The 27,022-nt window shown below is 42.0% G+C and overlaps 1 protein-coding gene across 6 annotated transcripts in view; it reads right to left on the bottom strand.

Moving 5' to 3' along the window:
* Nucleotides 1–25,048, bottom strand: part of LOC108023490 (uncharacterized) — a 33,768-nt gene extending 8,720 nt beyond the window's left edge. Inside the window, exons 1-3 of one of the 6 annotated variants that reach the window (XM_050884863.1) lie at nucleotides 24,515–25,048; nucleotides 23,932–24,457; nucleotides 2,369–2,746 (exon numbers count right to left, since the gene is read on the bottom strand). In XM_050884863.1, the coding sequence (XP_050740820.1) occupies nucleotides 2,369–2,746; nucleotides 23,932–24,313 (760 nt within the window). In that variant the 5' untranslated portion in view covers nucleotides 24,314–24,457; nucleotides 24,515–25,048. Of the gene's footprint in view, nucleotides 1–2,368; nucleotides 2,747–2,858; nucleotides 2,915–3,781; nucleotides 4,034–16,947; nucleotides 17,750–20,299; nucleotides 20,493–23,931 lie in introns of those variants that run through there. The other 5 variants (XM_050884869.1, XM_017093015.3, XM_050884864.1 and 2 more) reach the window with 5 other exon arrangements.
* Nucleotides 25,049–27,022: the final 1,974 nt, after the last annotated feature.

Raw genomic sequence — 27,022 nt, 5'->3', positions numbered from 1 at the left:
TGAGATGGCTTAATGACAGACGTTGGCCACAACACTTGAGCTGGAACAGTGCAGTAAACCTGGAAGTTTGGGCCATTTCACGTTTAAATGTGTGTGGAATTTAAAGATGCAGATTTTTCACATTTTTTATAATTATATACTTAAGGAAAAGTCCTCCAGACGTCCTCCCCAATGTGCTTACTCTAATTACCCAAGCGGAAGAAAACAAAATAGCGAGTTCTGCTCTCGTTTCGTATTTTTTTGGCACTTAACGCCGCGGTGCAAATTTCGCTTGTGCAATCCCAGGGATCCCAGAGATCTCGGCAATCGGTTCTCGACCACCTCTTTCCAGCCAAGTGCTAATGAATGACAAAACGATCGGTTATGCAACGATCGCCAGTAAAAACACGTATGTTTGCACATAGTACGTACGCTCAGTTCGGGTCCACATCGATTATCAGTTCATCGTTTGACCAAAATCGATCGACGACTGATACTACGACCAACAATTCACCTGATACGGCAGAAAAAGGCGAATAACAAAATGAAATGGTCAAGAGGCGCCAGCTTAAAATCTGAACTCTAATCAGCTGCTTTTCTATTGCGTCCCGTTTGGATTCGTCAGAGCAACGATAACAACTAAAATCGATTTTGGAAAGTTTTATTGATCAATGCCAAAAACGAAATTGTGGAAAATTCTCGCACAAAACAATTACACGGGAATCACAGATAATAATATCAAGTATCTTGAAATGTCATTATATTAAACAAGTGTTTTTCAAGGAATTTAAACATGTTACAGATCTGTTTAAGTATGTAGCAAGCTATTTATAAATAGTAATCTATTTTCTGACAGACAGAAATAAGTGAAGGTCAATAGAGTGATGTGTAATTATAATCAGTAATCTGTGGCCGGTCAATGAATTGGACAACCGCAACTCCTTTGTAAATCACACACAATTCCCGTGCGCATAAATTATAGAATTGGCCAAGGAATTTGCATTTTTATTATAGTTTGCTGATATTTTTATGAGCCAAACGGCCCGCCTTTCTCAGGGAGGAGATGCCTTTGTTTGTTTATTTAATTCCCCCTTTTCTTTCGCCGATCCGATCAATTTTTAATTGATTTTTAATGCGGTCGAAAGCGAAAGCGAAAGCCAGGGGCAAAATAGAATGAAAGGCGCTGCTCGGGCTCTCCATCTCTATGCATACACATCCATGAAATCCCACTCGAATAGTTCCGATACAAGGTTTCTACGAGGCTTAAGCGAAGATTTCCTGCAATTTTCCCTACTTGTGAGCAAAGCCAGTGTCTAGTGGACGGACAGTGGCAGTCATAATAATATTTTTACCCTTGAAGTGCTGGGATATCTCAGAGTTAATTGAAATGCCAGTAACCGAGGTTTTACCCCCCATCGAACGGCTACTTATAGATAGACCCACTTTGATAAGAACTTTCCACTGACACCCCATAAATAGATATCGATTCAGCTCGAGTGGACTTTTCCAGTTTGAAGTGATGGGGGGCTTTATATAAGTCCACATCGAAACGCAATACGGAAACTCTAGGGTGGTAAAACTTGAGTAAGTTTGATATTTGCTCTCCTCTACCGATGAGCTGTCTTCGAAAATATCACTCGTTACTCAACTTTTGAAACAGAAATAAATACTAAGGGAATTTTTTTTGATACACGAATCCTTTTTCTACAAAACGCCTGTGTGTTTTTGAAATAATTTGAGCTTGTGTGCTCAATTTTATGGCTGGCGGTGTTCTTGCGGGCAAGAGGCCACTCCAACTCAGAGATATTTCCGTAATAAATGTCAGATCCAATGCCCAGCCACCCACTGACCCAGAAATACAGATCGAATCCGTATCCGAGCAGCGGCAATGACGTTCTCAGAATAACCGTTCCGTTCCGTTACCGTTCCCCATTCCCCATTCCTCATTCCACATACCCGATCCCATCCGATTCGACCCGATACGAGTTCCCGTTCCCGTTTTCATTGCCGTTAGCGATCATGGGCGATGACGTTGAATTCGCGTCTGGCTCTGATTCACTGTGGATGCCGCCCGATTTGCTTGGAATTTTATTAAAAACAAAGCGAAATCGTGAATCAGCGTCTCTGGGTCCGACGTCTTCACTTCGATACCCCTGAGCCAAGATATGCGGGTGTACGACTGACAAAACGCCGTAGAACCCTCGAAACTCGCAGCAAAGTGACTCAGTTGATTTGTTTAGTCGCCGATTCGGCTGATTAATAGTGGCTGGCATTGTTTACTAAACACGTTGCACATGTGAACTGCGCTCTTTGTTTGTAAATAAACTATGGTCTTCATCTGGCTGCTGGTCTATGGTAATTGTTTCTAGTTTGTGAAACTAAAACTCACCTTCGATGCATGAAGAACTGGCCAAACGGTGCCCGTAGCCCCGCGCCAGCCAGGTGCTGGTGGCTGTCGAGGCGGAGGACGAGGAGTCACTTCCGCCGGTCCCGGCGACTCCGCCTCGCTTGTGGATGTTCCCGAATGGCTGCTGCTGCTTGTTGCCGTTGAAGCGGCTCTTGCGAGCGGCCTGCTTGCCGCCCTGCTGCAGTGTGGCAGCTGCAGCTTGCTGCTGGTAGGCCATCATGCCGTTGGTGGCCGCTGCTAGGTTGTTGCCGGTGTACTTCGGAGGGCAGCGTTTGTGGCTGCTGCTGCCGCCGGTGTTGCTGGTCGCTTGGAGGTTGCCGTTGCTGCTGCTGCTCTGGCTGCAACGCTGCATCTTGTCATCTGGAAGAAGGAGACGAAACATTTTAGCTTTTATTTTTTCACATTTCCAACTGTACAATTACGAACAAATCTATAATGATAATGAAGTACTTCTCAAGGCCTCGCCACTTACAAATCTTAAATAGGTGTACTTGCAGAAAATCTTCGAGAAAGAAATGCATCGCACCGCTGCAGACATAAACGCGTTCGAATTAGTTGCAGTTGGGCAGTTGGTATGGAAAACAAAAACGTTGTTTTCTTTATTGGTTTGTTGTTAGTGTTGTGGTCTTGTTGGTGTATATCTTGTGGGAGATTCGGGAACCTCGAGCACAAACCGCCTGCACTTGCAGTTGAAAGCCAACTAAATGGCGCGATTAGCGAACGCTCGCGATATAAACAAAAAGCTGGGCGCCAAGAAAAACACAGTGAAAAACCCCAGAGACAGAGTCGTTCAATTCAGCATTGCGATGACGACACAGTGAATCACCCGCTGATAAAGCGGGAATACAACGAATTCATGGCCTCCGCCCGTCTCTTTCTATATCTCTGTTGCCGCCTCTTTCACCGCCGGGTGTCGCTAAATAAAACCTAGGCCAAGTCGCACTGTGTTTGTGGGGCTTTTCGACCAGGTTCTGACCACGTGTCCCCACAAGCTTCCTACTTAGATAAGGTCTGTGTGGTATGGGCCATGGGCTATGGGCTACGGTTGGTATGATATACAAAGCGTATGCATGGGCATCTCAGGCGAAGAGGGTGCTTGGGGGCCCCTGCCATGGGGTATTACAGTGTGGACAGTGTGAGAAAAACCTATCAGTAGCACGATCGTTTTAAGTCAGATCGTTCCAGATCGACGTAACTAGTTCGTTGGGGTAGACAATACTATCAAACTTGGTACCCGGCCGTTTTTTCACTTTTAATAGTTTAAAACCCAGTTTGGACAAAATCAGACCACTTTTAGCCGTACTTCCCGTGAGTATAATCTGTATTATCTGCCTGCAGAGGTAGGTTTTGTAGTCTTCGACTGGCCGAAGCTGGCAATCTTAGTCGACTCTGAACCTTTTCATTAATGTATGCAATTTTTGCACTTTTCCCCGCTTTTTCAAGGGTTCGGAGGAATTTAGCTCGATTCGATTCGATTTTGTTTGGCAGTGTGTGGTGGGGTGTTCACTTAAGACAAAGCGAAGCGAAACAAACGGCAAAAATTTTGATACTTTTGTGCAAATGTTTTGTTTGTTTTGAAAGTGTCTTGAACTGTTCCGATAACATGTTGATAATAATATTCCACAGCAACTACGTCAACTGCCAAGGTGCCCAATGCCCGAAAAACAAAAATCTACAGGGCCATGTGATCCCATGTTTTTGTGCCCCCGTACCCCAAAAAACCTCCTTTCCTGATAATTCGGCGTGGCTTGGAACGAGTGGACTTGTAGGGCAGGCAAATCATGCATGGCTATTATAAAGAAGCCGGTGTAGGAACCTTTGAACGGCTAAATCCAGTTTAAATATTTCTATACAGAACTAAAGGCAACCGGCAAATATCTTTGCTGTGTGAGTGGCACAACTCGTTTGGATTATAGTTTCTAGTATGCATTTCGGTTTGGGTTTGTTATAGAAAACAACACCTACTTCTTCGCAAACTCAATTTTTTAATGTCTGATTAACTGGCTGCAATTTATCGCTTTCTAAAAATGCTTTCCAAAAAATCCTTTTTCCAAGTATTTTCGCATTTTTTTGTTTTAAAAAAAAATATGTTTGTTATTTTCGTGAAGTCTTTCATGTTTGCGTGTGAATTTCAACACTCAATAAGAACTTTTGCCGTATTTTTAGCCAACGAGCACATAAGCGAAAAGTTCATCATCTGGTTCGCTTTCACTGGGGATCATAAATGAATCTTGGAATTTCGGCAATTTGTTGCTTATGGCGAGAAATGCGGCCCAAGAACACCAACAACCATAGATGAATCGCACAACTACAAGTCGCAAGCAGAAAAAAAAGCAAAAATGTAAAAATTATAGAGGAATAAAACAAAAAAGTCTGTCAAAAAGCACAAGACGAGCAAAGACAGTCAAAATTACGACTGCGCGAAACAGGTACCAGTTCGTGCCTAGCGCCGCTCCGTGTGCGTACCGCCCGAGCCGCCCGTCCCGCCCCCTTAAATCCCCTGCCTCCACCACCCACCACACCGGAAAAAAGCACGGTTAAGAGTGCTTGACTATGATATCAATTAGAAAATAGCTCCTCAAATGTTTCGCACTTTTCCATATGTATATCAAAAGCTAAGGAGTTCTCCAAACAATTTCCATTGAAATCTTCAAGACACATTTAAAATTTAAATACAATGAATCTATTATATCTCCAAAGAACTAAACACTTTTTTCCCAGTGCATTTCGAAGAAGAGAGTGCGAGAACTCTTCGAGATTATGGGGTAATTTGTTGTTATTTCTTGGTAATATTAATTTGGCGAATGCAAAATCGTGAAATTCGCTGGCGGTCACGCCCCCTCGCCCGTCGTCAATTAGGGCGTGTGATTTATGGAGGCGCCGCACTGAATCGCGATGAATCGGCATTCGAATCGGAATCGGAATCGAAATCGAAATCGGCACCGGAATGATAATATTGCGTAGAACCAGTTTGGAAGTGGGCTTATAAATGCGACAAGTTCGTTAAGATCGTTGGGGGCACGTGTGTGCAATCACCCCGGGCTCCACTGTACCCCCGTCCTCCCGTCCTCCCGCACCCCTTCTTCTTTTATTCTCACCCAATTTTCTTGCCGGCTTGCCAAAACGGAAATGCATTCTATTTTTGTGGCCACCGAACTCATCAACTGCATCATCACTATCAATATGATAATCATCAAATGGCCAAATACGATTCATTCATATTCATTCAAGTTAGCAGCCAGCAGCCAGCAACGTAGAGAATTTGGCGCGCCAAAGTTGAATGAATTCCGACGAAGATATGTGCACATATAAGCACAAATGAGTGTGCAGATATGGATATATATGTAGGCACGTATACAGAGTGAAGATCCCAGCGAAAGGAAAAGGCAAGGAAACGAGACATTAAGAGCGAAAACACATAGTATATAGGGGAGCCCACTGAAGCAGATCATTAAGGGAAGACCGTCACAACGAACCGAACAATGGGGGAAACTTCAGGCGAAACTTGGCGCAGATCACAGCAAACTTGCTATACTCTGCAGGCAATATTATTAGGATGAGAGATATAACACTATTTTAATAATGAAACATAGTCTTTCACATTTTAACAGTTTCCTTCAGATGTTATGGCATTATGATCGTAACTGATAGATTATAATAAACCTTTATTTTTGAAGGGTTGTACTTATGGTATAGGGGTGATTCGTTAGGATAAGAACTATATTATTATTATAACAATGAAAGATAAAATTTCACATTTTTTCATCACAAATTAAGCGGAGTTATGGTAGTAAATAGTCGGATTTAATAGGTCGTATTAAACCTGGATTTGTGTAAGGTTGTACCACGTGTCATATGTCCTGTCGGCGTGTTATATGGTTTTATAGGGTATCCCGAGAAAAGGGGACCAAAGCGACGAATACCAAGATCATTGTGCGCATGGCAACAGCTGTAAACCCAAACCTAAACCGATGATGACGACGCACTCGGCGCATGCGTGTGTGCTGCGCAGATGCGGATACATTTTCAACTACAAATACTCAGGGAATGTCTTCATACGCGACGAGTTTCGCATGAAAGTTTTCCAAAATCAGAAAATAAAATCCAACACAAAAATTGAGTGGAAATTTTCCCAAGACCCCAAAGTGCGGCGCACAAATACACGAAACGAGTTTCCCTAATGGGTTTAATGGCTCCATCGGGGTTACGAGCGGGGTGGTGGTGCTAACGAACTTTTCTCCGCAGCCCCCGGCCTTTGGGCTCGGGTTGGGGGTTTTCGGTTTTCGGTTTAAGTTTTAAGTTGAGCTCAGAAAGACACACGTGTGTGGGTCTTGTAATAACCAATGTTTCGTTTCGGCGGACCGGAAATGTTAATGCCGCCTTAATGTATTGTATAATTGCGGTCAGGCCATAAAAATGAATAGAAATCCATAGAAAATGAAGCGATTCGCATTCAATTACGTGCCCCCAGCGCGAACATCTAGAACTTTTTGCCATTTCGTATTGTGGCCACATAAACGTAAATTGGATTCATGTAAGGCAGTGCCAAAAAACAGGAAGACTTATCACCTGGGACGTGCCGTTGGGCTTGGCTTTATTTCGGGGATGGGTCTAATCAAAGGTTTTTTATTCGGTTTGTTTATTTATGGCAGAAGGAAGAAGATCGCGGCAATCGAGCGTGATGTGCTGACGATTCATGGCTTCGTCACGCCTGATTGCCACTCTTTTCTACGTAAAATTATTTTAAAACAAAGTTCTATAAACGACTCTCACTGGATTTGTTAAAATATTTCTATTACGCTTCTGGGAAAAATTTAATATTATTTTGATGGCCCCTCTGAGTGTTTTATGTGCTCTGTGTGGCCCGCAATAAAATATGAATGGAAAGGGGGTGTGGGGCTTCACTTGAAATCGATAAACAAATCGCTTCCTATGACGACATTGAGCACATGGCGTATGCGCAATGTTGGTATCAACTTTGGCGAATTTTAAAAGTTCTTTTTTGCCTTTCTTGTATATATGTGTGCTTATCGGTGGACAAAGCAATTTCCTATAAGTTCTCGGGAACGGAAGAGAGGCCGTTTCCGCATTTTTTGGGAGTTGTATCTTAATCAAAATGGCTCAGGATGTTAAGTTCGTGGTTAAAGACACTGTGTGTTCATCAGAAAATATTTTTTAAGGTTTATTTGCTACTTGACTTAACACGTAAAGCTTTGATTTTCGTACTAAACCTTGATTCACCTTGTTTACGAAAAACTCAATTACCCTTTCGGCGGAAAGATCGCTAAAAAATATGGTGACACTACAATCTAAAGTGGCATTGATAGGCTTATCAACGAATAAGTCACTTTTAAAAATTGAAACTTATTTCAAAACAAACAGTACCTACAAATGTAATCGCCGCCTTCTACAGCACTTTTCCCACATCATTCGGCAATTGTTATTAATTGAAAACATTATGGAATTCGCTGTTTACTCAAATGCCCAAACGGAACCAAACAAATCAACTAATTTCGCTGAACAAAATTTTCTACTTTCTTGATTTATTTTCCTTGGACTTGTATTTATTTATTTGCTGGTTTTTTGGGGCTCTCGAAATTAAAATTGGAGGGATGAGTTCATTTGAGATGAGAGTCCGCGTGCTCGCTGTCACAATTTTGCGATTCTGACACTTTTCTGACAACTCGAAATGAGCAAGAGCAACAACAAGCCGCAGGCAAGTACAATCCAAGTATCGTAATAATATTGTGAACCAAAAAATCCTGACACTTGTCAAAACAAATCATCTTCATTAAGCGCTGTCTTTATTTAAATTTTATTTGCGGCTCTACGACTTGGACACGGATTTCCATCCACACTCAAATTGAGTGTGATGAATGCAATTTAATCAAAGCATTTTCGAAGTATCTGTGGGGTGCGATTATTTTTAGCTTTCGCACTTTGCATTAGCACGTAGAATTTGATTTGCATTAAGTTAATTTCGGAAATATAATTTCAAGGAGTTTGTTAGGGGAATGCAGCCTTTTCCTAACAAGGCAAACTTTTTTCTTTTCAACTTGTCCTGTATCTGTATCTTGTACCTGAGTATCCAGTCGTTTGTCTGTGGCTATTTTGGGCTTTATGCTTGGCTTAAGTTGGTAATTGCTTTTTAAGAATGCTGAGAATTTCCAGCAGACTTTCCCGCTAATTTGCCCAGATCCCGCCCCTCATTTAAGCTATTCACTATAGTAACGTGCCAGAGAACAAGTGGCTCAGCGGATTTCTATCTATTGAGGATGACCCATATTTTTCTATTTCTCTAGTTTATCACAATTTGCAATTGCTTTCGACGTCCACGGCTGCCTCTTCCTCTTATTCGCAGTTTCACGGCCCACACAAACTTGGCAGAGAGAGATGGTGCTATGTACACGGAGAGAAAATATGTTGCTAACAAATTATAATACTAAACTATCTAAGGATAGGATGGGGGTAAAATTATATACTCAATCACAGAAGTTTAAATGGAAGTTTAGTTGAGAATAATCTGCTATCGTTGGGAACAATGATCTTATATGTATTACCTATGATGATCATTTAGTTTTTATTTTAAGACCCAGAACTACTAACTAATTAGGAACAAATTGTAATACTATATTATCTAATGATTAGATGAGAATTAAAATATGAAGTCAGTCATAAACTTTGAAATGGAAGCTTAGTTGATATGGTAACAATGGTCTTTTGGGATCCCTGTAGGCATAATGCTGATCATATGCTCTGCTAATCCTGATTGTTTTCAGTGCCCAGCAGTTTGTTTTGATCGCTTGTTGAGAAATTACTTTTGACAAAATGTTTTCCCATTTTGTTTTGGTACGTTTGCATTTTTCTTTGGGGGCGCAAACGCGACAGATTCTCGCCTTCATTCATACAAAGAAAGCGCGGCGCGAAAAACGAAAATAAAAATAAAATATTTATGGTAATTATTATTATTATAATATACTATAGTAGGTATGTGCCGAATCGGCTGACGTATGATATATATTATTGTTATCGCTGTCATTGCTCTTCGGGGGATATCGTTAGTTTGAACACGCACACATAAAGCAGAGCTACCGCAAGCCTCGATGATTTATTTCGCCCAAAGCCAGCCAAGTAATCAAAGTAATACAAATGGGCGCACAGCGGACAATTTATAAAAATAAACAAGCCGAACGAGACAAAATAAGGCGAAAACACAAACAGTAAACACCATCCTCATCGCCATCGCCATCGCCATCGCCTGCCTCCTCCTCCCAAAAAAGAGGCAAAATAAATAAATAAAAAGCCGAAATACTAACGAAATCTTGAGTGAACAAGGGCACGACAGCTAGAGAAATCATGGCAAATTTTGATTTTGATGCACGTCGCCAGCTGTGCTGCCTGCACAGCAAACCGGTGGAAAATGGACCGAAGCATTGACAAAGAGTTAAGTAAGCGGTGTTGCAAACGATTTAGAACCTCAGGGATCTCCTATCTCACGGAAAGGGGCCAAAGCAATGCGTCCTCTGATTTGCTTTTCCATATTCGAAGGGCACATGTTTGTTGACTAGCAATTATATATGCATTCCCGGCTCTGTTACTTATAGCTAATCACCCTAACTAAAGTGAAGATAAGAAAGTATTTCTGTATGGTTTATTAAGATTCTTTGGGATCGAATTGCGAACTTCTGCGCAGCTGGTCCGGTTACCTGATCTGAGCACTCTTCCCTTGGGCAGGTGCTCCAAGCAAGCTGTCCAGATGCTCAATACCTCAGTTCTACAAGGAGGGTGCTAAAAGTATGGGTGAATATTAATTGGGTACACAAGCGATTGTTTACTCACTAACATACATAGAGCGGAATCGATTGAAAAACAAGTGATACAATTAAAAATATTACCAAGTTATTGGCAATCAATTGCTATGAAGTAAAAGTGAAAAATCGAACAGCATTTTGATAGACTTGTATTACCTCAAAAAGCCCACAACAAATGGAACCAAAATTCTTTCAGTGACCCGAAAGTGGCAAAAGCCATTTTGGCCAAGAAATAAACGACGAAGTGGAGAAACGAAGAAAACCGAAATGATCGCCTGGCTGGCTGGCTGGCTGGCTGGCTGGCTGGCTGGCTGGCCCCAAACCTCCATTTGCATGCACGTACTTATTTATTTAATTTTAAATAGAAAGTAACCTCAATTGCACTTGTAAAAAACATAAGTAAATAGCGACGTCGAGTACATAACGAAAGAGAAGTCAGGTAAATACACAGACACATATGGCCGAGCCACCAATTTCTGTAGGCTCTGTGGCAGTGAAAGGCCCTTTGGCTCACAAATCAAATGCTCTGAAAGACGGGGAAATGTGGTAAAATGGGGAAAACAACTCAAGGCGGAAAATAGGTAAATACCATGATAGAACAGAGGGTAATAATTGTTGTAACGGTAGTGACTTAAAAAGCAGAAAATTTCTTACAGTTTCGAGAGGACTTTATTCTTAATTTCTGAATAGCATTTTGTTTCGATAACCATGACATAGTAATGCCACAAGCAACGATTTATAAAAAGTTCTAGGTATATAAGACATTATATAAAATATTATATTATTTTTAGTAATAGTATTACTACAGCACAATGACCAATAATAACTTTTAGGCGTATTATCACTGTATGAGACATGAGTTTATCTGTTCCAAGGGAACATTATGAGTAATAAATCCAAATCGAGTGTCAAGAATTAATCACCCGACCTACACAAATTCGGATTAGGAAATTTCTTTATGCAATAAGTGTAAGGGCCCAAAATGAAACTGAAAACCCCGAACAGTAATATCTCTTCAAATGGTTTGATTATTTCGCAGTTTTTGCGATTTTTTCTTTGGTTTTGTCACGCCTGTCATACGAGGCGTTGAATGTGCAAATGCAAATCAACAAGTTGGCGACGAGCAAAATAAAAACGATAGGAACACAGAATGCAAGAGAGTTGGCATACAACAAAAAAACAGAATAAAATGCGAAAGTGGGAAATTTGTGTACAAATTTGCTGTGAAAACTTGTTTGGAATGCGATCAGAAATCAGGGGAAAATATTCCGATGCGAGCATATAGATGGGGCGGTGATGGGTCTAACAATAAGTTTATAGAGAGGAAATCACGGCATCACACAACCCACTCGTTGTTCTAAATAAAGATCAACAATTGAATAGATTTTATCTATAAATTGTTCTAGATACACCAACAGGCCTGCCCATGTGTGAGTTGTATTGTATATCCACATATAAATCTGTTTTAATACTAGGAAATCCCATCTAACATCTAACAAGTCAATCGAATGTGTGTACCATATCTTGGGAAAAGGAAATAGAACCTGCAGAATTTATACAAATATTCTCACTTATTCCTTGGGTGACCATTTATTCTATCTCCAGTCTTAATCACTCATTATCACCCGCCATCGAGGTCTGTTTGGGCCATCCATCTGGATATTTTGGGAGCCTAAACATTTCCTGCATAAATCACCCTTAAAAGTAAAACTATAAGAGCCATTTCTTGGTGTGATTTTTTTAAAATACGATTTCTTAATAAAATGTTGAAATCGCTGTTAGCCTCTCACCGCGCCACAGATAAATTTATTCATATACATCAACAAAAATATGTGTTTATATGTAAATCAGGTGCGTAGTCCCAGGGGGGCAGATATCAGCAGGGTGCTCCCCACCGCAAAACCGTTTTATTTTGTTTATGTTTAAATATAAAATATACGGAATTCGGGCAATAAAACTGACACAATGTTGATTTACCTGTGATTTAATATGTGTCCACCCGTAAATTGATATATTGATAGGATATAAGCACTTGGGCTGTCTTTTGTGGGATTCTGATTTGCATACCCCAAAAACCCCATGGCTAGAGGGTTTTCCACACCCTTGGGACCTGTTACCAGCAACACGTTACAGGTGAGAGTAAAAGTGCTGTTGCCCCTGCCAATTAACTCCGTCTCTTAACGTTTCGTTTTCTACTGTGAAAACTATGAAAAATCACACGCCGTAAACGGTGGCACTGGAAAAAAAGCTGCAGGGCATTCGATAACTTTATAATAAAACTCTGAGATTATCTGAGAGACAAACTTGCACTAGTAATCACATAATAACATACATAGTGTGCAGATATGTTCAATATCTAGACGCGAAAAAAATATGATTTATTTTTCGAGTGTTCACGACCATGTGCCTTTCCATTTTTCCGCCTCTGTTGGGTTGTTCGAAGTGCTAACAACTCCGAATACGTCGGGCAATTTGGCTTATTACTTTGTGGGGATGGTGCTGCCGGTGGTGGAGAAGGGGTGGTGCGGGCGGGGCATTGATAGTGCCCCCAGTGCCGGGCCCCTTGACAAATGTCTGTGTCTAAATCCCATTTGGCTTGCATCACCTGACAACGACAACAAGTCGAGAAGGCTCGAGCCGCGTAGCTGGTGTTTTCTTTGGCGAATCGGTCACAGTTAATTAGGAAATCTGGATTGCATAACGACCAAAACAAACATCAAGCTATTTTCATCTATGTAACCAAGCGTTTAACCAATCCCAAAATATTTAGCTCGATAATCATGATGATATCACGGATTTTCTCACTACAGAAAGCCCTGTTAAAAACTCCTTGAAGATCACTTATTCAATGTCAACCATTAATAAGGAAAATCGTGTTGGATAAGTTCTACACTCTTAATTAAAGCACCTGAAAATAAGAACACATATCTAGAGAACCGACGACAGCTTGTACGGACATTTATCAAATTAATTATGATGAATGAGAATTTCATAATTTCGGTAAATGTCTGGTGGGTCAGCGATTTCAAAATCGGTTCCAAAAACATTTCGACTCATATTTTGGATTGTCGCACGTATCTAAAAGAAAAAGAAACCGGCAAGAGAAAAATAAACAGCTAAGCACAACAAGCCAAAGTGAAAACGAAGCTGTTAAATAAGAAGTTCGAGTCCCAAAAAAAATACACAAAAACCAGCGAGGCGAAAACTTTCGCTTTGGCTTCAGCTTGGCTTTGGACTTGGCCATCATCGGGAAGGCAGAAGAAATAAACTGGAAATGGAGATGGAGGAGCGACCGCCGCGGTCTGGGTCTCGGCGACGACCTTTCTTATGTCACGTCTTCGCTGGTCTTCGCTGGTCTTCGCTGCTCTTCGGAGTAAGACAAAAACGAATTTCTTGACTTTTCACTTTTGACCATATGCAAATTTAGCGCGGCTACATGAACCGCGCGCGTATTATGTCACGACCCTTGAACTCGAAAATCTTAATCATTCCACACGTAGACGGCATGCCGCATTCGTGATCTCGAATCGAAACGCAAATTAGCACAAGAGTTCCAACAAATTTAGTAAATAGTGGCGCAAACACACACACAGAACCGAGAGCATAATCAAAATCATATGATGATCCACTGCCAAAAGCCGAAATTCTGCCCAGCAAATTGTGTAATAAAAGTGTATGTTAAAAATAACAGCAAGACACCAGCCGACACCGTTTAATAGATTAGTAATCATAAATTGTTGTATAACAAATTCGAGCAGATTAAATGCTGTCACGCGTACGGGAAAACACAGGGGCCAAATTAGTTGGCAATAAATCTGGGGAGATTTTGAACCAGAGTAATTAGAATACTATCTGTGGGGTATTTGTGTGGAGTCGATAAATCCCAAACGAGTTATGGGTTTTCAGCTGGGAGTTCTTAATGGAGGTTTTATAGTATATTTCAAAAGAACTAAATTTATTGTAGGATATTCCGAACCCGCTCTACTCTCCAACTAAAACCTTATATTAAGCTCCCTCTAAATGCCAATTCTATGCACAGAATCCAGACAGACTCAATGGTGTTCTTAGCCGATTACTCCGTTTATTGCTGTATTTTGAGCAACACTCAAAACTAGCCTTATCGGGCGCTTTAATCGTCAAGTGATTGATTCGAACTCGCGGCTGCCTCTCAATCGCCACATCTGGCAGTAAAAACAGCATAAACAATAAGAAATGACGCCTCGGCGGGATTTCATAATCCCAGAATCTCGAGTCTCGACCAGAAATCCGCGCAATATACAATAAAGCACACAAAGTTGTATTAACTGCAAATTGTTATTGGCCATGGTGCTGCATAATGCATGCCAAATGGAAATGGGAACGGAATGCCATGGACAGGGCAGGAAAAAGGAAAAAAGAAAATATTAGGAAAACAAATTAAACAACAAGCCGCACACACTAAAAAATAATACGAGCTCCGCTGATAAGAAGAAACTGCGCGTGAAATGTGCTCCAGATGTTCTAGAAATCCAGGCAGGCTATTAAGTAAAAAATAATAGCCATAGCCCACCGTGGCTTAAGTACTTCTTAAACGAAGATAAAAGCATTGAACTTGAACTCGAATTGGGTGCCCCGCAAAAATGCTTCCTAGCCAAATGAGCCAGCACAAATTGAGTTGCACGTACTTGGAGCCAAAGACTGGAGTGTTTTTATAAGGCCTATTAGCACAATAAACATCGTTTGTTTGGCTACGTTTAGAAAACCATGATTTCACATGGTTAAATACGAATTTTTATAGAATTTTCTTACTTCAAAAGCTGTATAAAAGGCAAAAATCAGAAAGTATTTGAAACTAAAGATGGGAGTGTTTCTCGAATTTTAAAAGTGCCTTAAGCAATTTTCATAGTTTCTTCTTTCGTAAAAGTAGTTGACGAACCGAATGGCCGCATTATCTGTGCGACTTATGCGAAAGTTTTAAGCCAATTTCCCGCCACTGATTAGTTTGGCCAATTGCAGTTCGTATCTCTGCTAATTTATTGAAATTCATTTACTGCCTACACGTATAAATAAATGAACTCGATTTGCTGAAAGAGGCGGGCGGCAATAACAAGAGCAAGGCGAAATGAACACACATGAGAAAAGCCGAAAGCCAGAAAAGCCGAAAATAGCTGGGAAAAAAGTCCAATAAGACACAAAAAGACAATAACAAAGTGAGAAAATAATGTTAACTATATACTGTGTATCTTATGTGCACTGCAGATACATATGCCCCAAGCGCCGAGGGCGGACCTTTCTCAACCGAAAAGAAAGTAAGCAACTAAAAGAGTTTTTATACCCCCGGCTCCATGCAAATTAGTCCGCCGAATGAAAGTTGCCTGCGGGCTGTGGCGTCGGCAGATTATTATGTAAACATCGGGTTTTATTAACTCTTTTTGCACCAAATACACACCTATACACGCAGAGAAACCGAACCGCAGCCCAAATCGAATCAAAGTGACACGAAAAACTTGATTGCGAGTGCTTCCCACTCGAGCGGCACTACCATCGATATCTTTCGAGTCCCCATCGAGCCCGGTGCGTCGCAATTCTATCCAGAAACTCCCCGATTCCCCGATTAATTGCAATTGAAGTTCTTATCGCCCCGAGCACTCGTCGAGTTCCGAGGGGTAGGTCAGGAAGTACTATGGTAGTAGCGGCGTTTCCCGTGGGTTCCCATACGACACCGAGCGATCCCATAGTTGAGCTATAAATAAACCCACTCCGAAAACCGTGGATCTGGAGGGCCGGTTGGCTGGATGTTTGCACATACGTCAGTTGCGGAGTGTGAGAAAAACCCGCAGCTGTTCCTTGGCCAAACACTTGGGAGCAAATATGGCAAAGCATTTTTGGAAATGCCAAAGCTGCTCCATTTCACAGTCGAAAGTGGATTAGGTTGAGCTCTAGAAATCCCAATTCACGTGTCGCGAAATGTACTTAGCTCGGCTCCCTAATTGATCCATCGAGTGGGAGAATCTTTGCGGTTGCCTGGCCACAATTAATGGGTCTCAGAACGCTTCCTTGATGCTATCGCCTTTTCGAACTGTCAGGGCCCCCTTTGCCTCACTCACATCTTGATAAATCGCTTAAATTCCATTTATAGCCGCTGGCAATGTGATTAATGACAACGGGTCGTAAACCGTAAAGATAGCGTAATTGATCTGATATCACTTATGGCTAACAATGCCTTTGGCCGATCAATCAGTCGCGCAGTTCAAAAACACTTTGATACTTTTTCAGTAAATGCCTGGTACTAAGTTTACTTCATTTACTTCAAAATTGTAAAGATATGGTCCCCTAAAAAAGAAGTCTTCATAACATAACTTAAGTGATAAAACATGGACCATGAGCTCTTTTTATGACAATAAAGATCTGAAAACGAGTTCGCCAGTTTCATAACAAAGTTGAATAAAGAAGCAAAAAAGCCAAGCCATATTTTAAAAATGGCTTGTTAATATTTTTGCTCCTTAGAAGATAAATTCACTTCAGATATCATAGATTTATTAACGCATTTTTTATGTCCAATAATTATGTTTAGCTCTCGTTCTCATTTAAGCTTTAAAATTTTAAAAATAATGTTTTTATCCCAAATATTATATTTGGCAACCTTAGCATTTACTGAGGAGTTATTTTCGTGTAACATCTGGACGGCTTTCGGGTCTTGCGACTTAGTCAGCGCCCCGCTTTCTGGCTAATGACTCAGGTGAAAACTCACACCTGGCGGTCGGGACTTACTCTTGCACTTGGCCAGGCCACTGGCCACCTGCAGGAATCCGTAGGCGGCGATTACGACGCAGGGCAGGGCCACCACCACGAAGGACACGTAATCCATGTGCTCGAAGTAATTCGTTATTTGCTCCATTTCGTGGTAATAATTCCAATATTTTTCAATATTTTTATTGAACTTGAAATTTTCAATTTTTCACACTCTCGAAAAGCACTCGAACAAAAAAGGTATGTGTGTATTTCAAACTTTTTTTTCTGCGCAGGCGCAGCTGATTTTGTATATATTTCGTTTTATATTTCGTTTCGAGTTTAGCTGTTTATCTCTTCTCAATTTGGACACACTTTTTTAGTTTTTATTTTTCAATTTCAATTTTAGTTGCTTATATTTTGCACAACTCGTTGCGGCGGCTCCTTTTGGGGAACTAACTGAATGTCCTGCGCTGTCTGCTCCTTGGCCTGTGTTGTTGTTGTTTTTCTCCGCTCTTGTTGTTGCTTCCGCTGTTGCTGTTGTTGCTGCCTCTGTGTTAGTAATTGTTGTTGCACAAATAACGCCATTGTTTTGCACTGCAAATCTGGCGTAATTGATTTGCATCGGTGGCCAGAAACGCAAGAACGCCTCGGAACTCTCGGCAGGGAAAGGCTCAGCGGGACGGTCGGGGGGAGAGTCCAAGAAAAGTCAAATAAGCGAATTGCCAAAAACACTCGCGGAAAACGCGCGTCGTCGTGGGAAAAATACTTTGTGTGATTTGTTTTTCAGCTTTCTTTTTCGTCGGCGGAGCGCGCAGTAAATTCGCTGCGTGTGCGGCGACGGCGAATCGTCGAATGAAAATGAATGAAACGAAACGCGGGCGAACGACGTTGAAGTCGCAGCGAGCAGAGAGCAGGGCAGAGCAGCGAGAGAGCGAGAAAAAGTTAAGCTCATGCACTGGCAGAAATGGGGTGAGAGAACGACCATTTTAAATTACTTTAACAAACAATCTAGAACATATTTTGTACCTTTAGTTTTTATTATTCTTATTTTAATTTTAAAACATTTACAACCACATCAAAAGTTTAATCAAGATTCACAGCAAAAATATATATTTATCTATATATTATATTAATCATCCGCACATCTGCTTAAAATATTACTTATCCGCACTGTGGCCTTCTTCTCTTCTGTTGCCCTCAGAATCCATTCCAAAAGGCTAGCCAATTTCGCTCAGTGCAAAAAGTGGAGCACTCTCTCTTATGCGCTCTCCCAAAAACAAGCACGCGGTCGCGATCGCACAGTGGGGTTAAAGAGCACTTAAGCAACTAAATTTATCTCATGAAAAATATTTGTCTCACACTTGAGGAACTCTAGTTCTGTTCATAAAGTAATAATATATCGTCAAACCATTAAAAGAGTTTTGTTTCTCACCTATCCAAACAAAAAAAAAGCTTAGTTGGGGCTTAAATAAAATTCAGAATTCTAACCAAGAGTTTCGGCCACTGTGCTTGGGAAAAGCACGTGAGGCATTTCTATTCGGCTGTGAACGGTGCTTAATCTCCTGCAGCAAAATAAATTGCATGTGGTAAATCAGATATTTTTCAGTTTTCCCAGGTTTGAGTTGGAAATTGGTTAGTTTGCTGTATTACGAGTGTTTTATTTGCATTTTGGCCTGGTAGGAATTCCTTTAAAACGGGCAGTTCCTGTCGTGAAATATGATGAAACAAGTGCAGTTCGAGACTAAGCCACACTTTGGCGATCAAAAGTATATAGAATTACTTTCGACGGTGCCAAACAAAATGCCAGGCGGCTGTGGGCGGGGACGACTGCCCTGAAAAAACACGTACGTATGAACTGCGCTATTTCAGTGCTCTTACTGCACGTACTTGTACTATTGTCTGCCCCTTAGCCACGCAACTGTGTCCCCACCACCCACTGAGTCACCCCCTAAACGGCCCCCAAAAATTCTACCCCCAACCCCATACGAACTCTCGATAAACTACGTCAGCGAATTGCAATTGACGTTATTAGTAAAGGGCTCCAGCCCCCCGAGATCCTATCGAGTAGGCTTAGCCGCGGCCCCAGTTTTCCGCCCACCTCTTAAACTAATAACTCGTAACTTTTGGGCCACGTCAGCTGGAAAAGTTTGACATTGTCATCGCTGGGAATCGCTTAAATTATTGATGGATCAGTGTACGTGGCGATTGACAGGGGTTGCTCAAGATGGGAACTCATTAAAGCTAATGGGAACTCGGTATCGTGCATCAAAAGGAAAGTTCAAGGTAGTTCAGGAGTAAGTTATAAGAATCAATGTCGAAAACCCAGGAGGAAACTTTCACTTTAAACTGAGTAATTTTCCCTTGTGCTGGAGTATATATAAAATGCATTTCAGTAATTGCCTGGCCTCCTGAGATACGAAGCGTATCTACTCTTTGTTCGTACGATACAACACGTGTCCTTGGGCAAGTATTATTTGTAATCCCGTCGAGCGATTTCAGGGGGCTGTTTCATCACACCAGGAAAAACCGGGAGGAAGGGACTTGGTGAACGCACTGTCTGGCCCCTGCCTCCCCGACTTTCTATCGGGGTTCTTTAGGGTTCAACGAATTATTTGTTGTCCGAACTCCGGCCAATGTTAATGACTCCGGGTGACGCCTCAGCCTTGCACAACCCCTACTTTATTGTATGTACCCAGATCCATATACCACGGAGACCCCATATAGCCATTTAGCATACAACATTGAACTTGGGGCTGTTGTCTACCTCGGTTCCATTTGCCAACCCATCTGGCCGGGTGAGTTTTGGCTTTCTGCTTTCTGTTTTGTGTGTTTTGGGTTGGGTGCTGGGCTTTTGTTTTGGCCATTGAACCTGATTCCCGCTCTCACTAGAGACACCTCCCCGATGATGTTGTTATAATTTTTTGGTTTGCTTGCGGCCCCACACACCCACCCACCGGCGGTGGTGGTTTAATGTGCTGTCGACCTTTCGAGCGCACTGCAAAAAATATTGCAGTCTTGGCCCGACGCCCCAACGATATAAACCTAAAACATCGGGTCATAAACATGTTTTCATGCGTCAAAAAAGGGTTAATCAGCAACGTTCTCCAAACAAATAAAAATAAAAAGCAATTTAAAAAAATGTATGATAAGAAGAGCATTCTCCTCAAGTAAGGCATCCTCTTTCGCCATCTTAGAAAAATAAAAGACACCCAGTTTTCTCCAACTGTATAAAGCAATTTAATTTATGCGCCAGTCCCAAATTTATACGAAATTGCATTTCGGGCTAATTGTTTTCGAAACGCAACAAGTTCTATATGAATATGGTTATGAATATAAAGAAATACATGGTATACATTTCTAAATTCCTGACTCATGACAAGTGCGCACTTACGAAATGAATCTCGAGGCGGTTTTGGCCGTTTCCACACCTCTTCTTGAGTTATGTTATGGCCTGTTTTTCAAGTAGCCAACCTTGTGGGGCCCGTATTTAGGGATGTCGGCACTTACTTGGAGATATAGTAACATCTAGTTGCGCAGACGGCACTTGCATTCATGGTTTGTCGTTATAAGAAGGTTTTACTCACCTGTAAAGAGGAAAAATGCATTGAAAATAAGCGGACGTTTCAGAAATGTGGAAATAACTTTGGGTCATGAGTCAAAGTTTTAAAACGCCTTGTGGCTGCGACTTTGTTCGCTTCACTAAAAATATTCAAGTGACAAAAATGTGTTATGTGCTCCCAAGAAAATATTGCGATGTGATAAAAGAAATACTAATAAAATATATTTCATTTAAAATGATGTGTAACTAACAAGTATATTTAATGTAGTAGCACACCCTGTATTTACACATAAACTAAAAAGTTATAGTTTTACATCGATTGCGATCTAGTTAGTTAACTAAATCGTGCGATATCAGGCGAAAGTTCAATTGCGTTCTGCACCTCCCTTGCCGCCAAAAGAAACTTTGAACTTTCACAAAAGCGAAAAAATGGGAATAAAGCTCTTATCGGTGTAACGAACCGATATTGTTGCTTTAGCTATTGTTTATGCACATGTATGTTTGCATCTTGCTCCTGTTGTTTATTATATTGTGTACCCATGGCGCGGCGTGTGCGCCTTAATCGGTCGCCAAAAAGAGAGTGCGATTCGGCTGAAGAGCAGGGTGTGCATGTGGTATTTGGCGAAAGTGAGAGCAGAAGCTCTGCTGCAAATAAAAATTCAAGGACGCCGGCAGGGTGGGTCGTTGGGTGAAAGGGGCGGGGGCTGGAGCAGGTGCTTGAACCTTTCGCTAGCTCAGATAAAAAACAGCCATTGTTGCGCGTGTCTCTGTGGAATCAGGTGTTTGAGGGTGATTGAACTGCAGCTTTCTTCGCCGGGAACACATCCCTACCACCCACTACCCGCAGCCCGCTGCCCGCAGCCCGCCGCCCGCCGCCCCTGCGACCTTGTGGCCGACTGCAGCGGAAATTGTTGGGGTAGGCGGTGAGTCACTGGACAAATGCCTTTAGTTTGATAGTTCTTCCCCACCAAAGCACCTTTCTACCATTAAATCGAAGTACAGCAATTAAGGATGCACAAGTTGCCCCGTTGCAAGTGAATTGTCCCTCAGTAATTAATAATTGCGAATTATCATCGATTTGCAGTACGCCTGGCGATCGCGGCTCATGGTCTCGGGCCATGAAAATATAATAAGAACAACGGGGAATTGTTTTCATTTCGCGCGAGCACTTCCTGTCTGCCCCTCTCGCTCCCTCGTCCGCTCTCCATCTCTTTTCCTCTCGGAGTCTTTGTTCATCTGCCACAGGAAGTAATCCCCAGGCCCACTCTACATACATGCTTATAAATACACCCCGCACTTTTGTGTGGACTTTGTAAACACGTTTGTGCAATTTGGCCGGCAAAAAGGGAGGCGGGGTGTTGCCTCCCCGCTCATCTTGGAAGCCACCTGTCTGCCGGCTCCCAAAAAGCCAATAAGAGAGATCCCAAAAACATAAACATACACACAGAGATAAATAAAAGCCAGAAACAGCGTGGGGATAAGGTGCAACCTGCAGCGGCTTATTAATGCGGAAATCGAAAGACTCTGACAGTTTTCGTCCGGAAGTTGGCTTCATTGAATTTATGTTTAATTGTCTTTTCGATTGCTGGTCCCCCGGAGGTTGCCAAATTAAATTCACTGCCTTTTTACGGGGTTTTGTTTAATTAGCAATGCTACACCTGCAGTGGCTACTAGGCGTATACGTACTATTATTTTATCCTACCCGGCGGATACGCATTGTATCTTTTATATTATACTTGAGGGGGTTAGCTCTTAAGAGTGCGATTATTTTATAAAAACAAACTATTGAATGGATTTTAACGTCTTGGAGCCTGCCTTAACTATGTTTATGTTCTTCAAAAGTACTTTTTTTTGAAGTTCCTCCAACAACTCTTCTTCGTTTATGCTCCTACTTTGGGTCAATGGAACTGCATGTACTGAAGCTTGATACCGACACTAGCTCGATGCGGCCCACATTGAGTTGACCAGCCAGCTCGTCGATCACCCAGCTAAGTAGCCGTGCATTTAGCACTCTCCATATGGACACATGCAAATGTTTGATTATGCGCACGGGTGTTTGTGCATTAAATGCGACTCGCGATTTACATTTCCGAGTTCTGAAGGCCAGCGCGCGAGTGAAAAGCTTTCGCAGATATCAAACGGGCTTTCGCAAATTGAATTCTACTGCGTCTTAGGTGCATTGAACCTATTGTTTATTTAATTTCGCGAGCTTTCGATATGGGGCGCTAAGTAGAAACGGCTGATGTTTTTTGGCAAATGCCAATGCCATTGCCAAATAAAATCGAAAAAACCGGGAAATATGTATGTAAAAAAGGTAGCAGAAGCAGAAGCAGAAGCGCAAGCAGAACAAACCTCGCCATTTCTCCTGCCCCCTAGCCAGCACTTCATGTCGGGCATTAAATTCAACCTCGAAAACAAACTTTTCTTTCGGCGGCGAAGTTCATTGCCGTACTTTGACCTCGCGAGTGCGTTGCCTCTCCCTCGCTCCTTTGTGAGTGTTGTTGATTTCGTTGTTGTTGCCGGCGCATTTACTGCATGTGATCATCATCATGACGTTGGCGACGACAAGAACAACAAGCTGATGGCGGAGATGATGATGATGTTTTATTTATTTTCCTCCGACGAGCGGGGATACATCCTTGACCGGTCAGCCCTCGCCTTTTGCATTCTGCCCCTGAAACTCTGGTCACTGGGCACAGTGGCACCCGTGCACGAGGACCAAATAAATGTTTTGGGCAACATAATTACTTCGGGATTCAAGCTTTTACACCCATAAAAATCCTAACAATTAACTTTTATAATTTCAAGTTTTCGAAATTTCTCAAAAAATGTTTGCAGTGTACATTTTTCAGCCCCGAAAACCGACATACCTCAACTCTGCGATAAACCACAACTAATTTGCATGCCTTCGATAAGAACACATTCTGTTCAAATAAGTTTGCAAACAAAAGCGCACAAGTCATGCCTTTATGTCATCAATGCATGAGCAGGCAGTACGTATCTTTAAATTTTAATTGTTTTTGCACAATGCATTCCGGAATTCGGTTTGAATAACATTAGTATACGAGCTGAGTATACTATCAATAATAATTTACAACGCCAACTGTCTTGGGAGCGTATGAGCAGAGGAATGACCAGTAATAATCTAAAGTAGTCTCTTAGATAAGGGTTCTTGGATATTAAAATACATCAAAAGATTGAAATACATTTCATAAGAATCAATTTTGTTATAGAGCTAGCCCTCAGCTCGTTTCGATTAAATTCGCAATGCATTGCAAAGCGGGCGCTCTTGTCCCACTGTGCGTATGGCTGGCAATCAGCTGATTGCTGCAAGTGTGCACAGCTGTTTTTTAGCGTGCACCCGAAACGTGTGGCGTGCGATTAACCGCATCATAACAAAAAGCGAACGCTAAATAAACAGGCAAAGCAGCGCAAAGCAAAGAAGGAAAGAATCACAAACTCACATGTTGCTGCTGTTGCTGCTGCTGCTGCTGCTGGTGCTGCAGTTGCTGCAGTTGCTGCTGTCGGTGCATTGCACATATCGTTGTTGGTGGTGAAAATTGTCGTTTGATTCGCACTCGCTGCCGATCTGCACTTCATCCAGAAAGGTCGCGAATTGGAATTGTAATACATTTTGCCCTGCTGCCTCTGTAGTTGTTGCTGTCGCCTGGTGTTGCATATGTTGGTGCTGCAGCCAGGGATGTTGCTGCTGGCGCTGTTGATGCTGGTGTTGCTTCTGTGCTGTTTGCGTTGCTGCTGCTGCTGCTCTTGTTCGGTCTTTCGCTTGATTGCCGCACCTGGGGGCGCCAACATGTTTTCCTTGGCGGCGATTTCCGCCAGCAGCATGTTGCTGTTGGCTCAGACTTGCACCTTAGTGGCTGTTTGTTCAGGTGTTGCTGTTGCTGCTCCGCAGTGTTGGCGGTGGTGTCGCACTTTCGGGCTGCACTTTAACTGCTGACGCTGCTCCTGTTTTCCTTTTTGCCTACAGTACTGTTGGTGTTGCACTCGAATTGGTCGCTCTTATTGCCTTGATTGCTGCAAACTCACTTGCTGTTGCTTCTGATGTTGCTGCAACTGCTGGTCCTATTTGCATCACCTTGTCTTCTGGTTGCATCAGCAGCACTCGCATGGTTTGAAGTTATTTTAACCCAACAGAATCCTCTGTTCAGTGGTCGTTACACTCACAGAAAAAACAAGCACCAGAGCCACGCGAAAGAAACCCAAAGAGTCGTTTGTGTATTTTCCGTTTGACGTCACTTCACTTGTGATGAGCAAAAAAAATCACAGAAAGGAAAAACAACCGATCTACGCAGCACTCGAAAGTAAGTCCCAGGGCCAAGAAAATTGCACCAGAAAATGCGTTGCCAAATTGGGATCTGGCGAATTCCCCGGTCTTCTGCACACTGAATTCACTTTCACGCGAGAAATCATCTAACATGCGGCCATGCGATACTTAGTCACTACTATTATTAACAAGAATATAACGGTCGAGTTAGCGCACCGCCCAACTGGTTGGACCACCAACAACAACAAAGTGCCCGCGTATGATTGAAGCTCAGAAATGGACTGGCAGCAATGGTTGCTGCCGCTTTCGGCGCTGCCGCCGTCGCAGCCGCCAGAAGGCAGCGGCGCTCTCTCGCGATTCTCGAGCGGAATGAACCCGCAGCCGTCGCCTCATGCAGTGCCATATAGTCTACATGGTCTTTGTGCATAATTCCAAGAATATACCTATATCAGCGCCCGAAGAGTTCAAGTGCGCAGGAGAGAACGGTGAGCGTGAAGTGGGCCTGGGTGGCTATCGCCTGGCCCGACTATCGGATACCTGTTAGGTGCAACAGTCTGCGGGAGCACGAAGTACCCATAAAAACATACATACATATATGATAATTTCACATCCAGAGGATCATTCCGTAAAAACCCTACGTCATACGAAATATTAAAATTTGTATTTCACTGGCGAACCATGAGTATGCCTAGATATTCTAGGCTTCCAGGGGGCCAGATACGCCCTGGTCCTCTGCAAGATAGCAGGCATTTTCATATCAGTGCCCGCACTGCCTCTGCCGCGGTTGACGTCGCATTTGCAGAACAAAGAAGAGCCCCAGCTGACGCATGCCTTGTATCTGGAATAAGGTTCGCATATTGCGCCTAACCCAATTCGAGTGTCATCATTTGCCTGGAGCCCCGTGCTACTGCTGCTGCCCCATCCCCCTCCCTCGGTTGCTCTCTCTTTCGACGGCTATCAGCGCGACATTGAGCGGCAAAGCTTTCACTCGGGGGTCGCCACCATCAGTAAACAGCTGTTGGCTGCACAGTGGTCTTAAATATGTATAAAAACACCAAACTACGCCGATGGAGGAAAAAATTGTCATTCAAAAATTACAGTTTTGGGATCCTATTTTGAAAGCAGCGGAAAATACGATGAAATTGAACATGAAAATGGGTAAAAGTTTTGGACCTCTTTAAAAATAAGTATTTGAATGTAGTTTATTAGAGAATTCAACCACAAACTCATAGAGGTATCCCACATAAAAATCGGAATTCAATTACTAAAGTTATGGGATCTAGAAGTGCAGTTTTGGGGTCCCATAGTAATACCCATTGGAAATACGGAATAATCGAACATGAAAATGGGCTAAAATTTGGACCCTCTTTAACAATAATTATTTGAATGTAGAATATTAGAAAATTCAACCACAAACTCATTGAGGTATACCACATCAAAATCGGAATTCAATTACTAAAGTTATGGGATCTAGAAGTGCAGTTTTGGGGTCCCATAGTAATACCCATTGGAAATACGGAATAATCGAACATGAAAATGGGCTAAAATTTGGACCCTCTTTAACAATATTTATTTGAATGTAGAATATTAGAAAATTCAACCACAAACTCATAGAGGTATCCCACATCAAAATCGGAATTCAATTACTAAAGTTATGGGATCTAGAAGTGCAGTTTTGGGGTCCCATAGTAATACCCATTGGAAATACGGAATAACCGAACATGAAAATGGGCTAAAATTTGGACCCTCTTTAACAATAATTATTTGAATGTAGAATATTAGAGAGTTCAACCACAAACTGATAGAGGTATCCCACATCAAAATCGGAATTCAATTACTGAAGTTATGGGATCTAGAAGTGCAGTTTTGGGGTCCCATAGTAATACCCATTGGAAATACGGAATAATCGAACATGAAAATGGGCTAAAATTTGGACCCTCTTTAACAATAATTATTTGAATGTAGAATATTAGAGAGTTCAACCACAAACTGATAGAGGTATCCCACATCAAAATCGGAATTCAATTACTAAAGTTATGGGATCTAGAAGTGCAGTTTGGGGGTCCCATAGTAATACCCATTGGAAATACGGAATAATCGAACATGAAAATGGGCTAAAATTTGGACCCTCTTTAACAATAATTATTTGAATGTAGAATATTAGAAAATTCAACCATAAGCCCATAGAGGTATCTCATGTCAAAATCTCGATATAATAACCAAGATACATCTTAAGAAGGTACATTGCGATATCAAACTTATTGACGAGA

Source organism: Drosophila biarmipes, chromosome X (genome assembly GCF_025231255.1).
Source record: "Drosophila biarmipes strain raj3 chromosome X, RU_DBia_V1.1, whole genome shotgun sequence".
NCBI classification, from domain to species: Eukaryota; Metazoa; Arthropoda; class Insecta; order Diptera; family Drosophilidae; genus Drosophila; species Drosophila biarmipes.
Note: the sequence above shows the minus strand (reverse complement) of the source record. Positions and strands in the feature narration are given on the sequence as shown.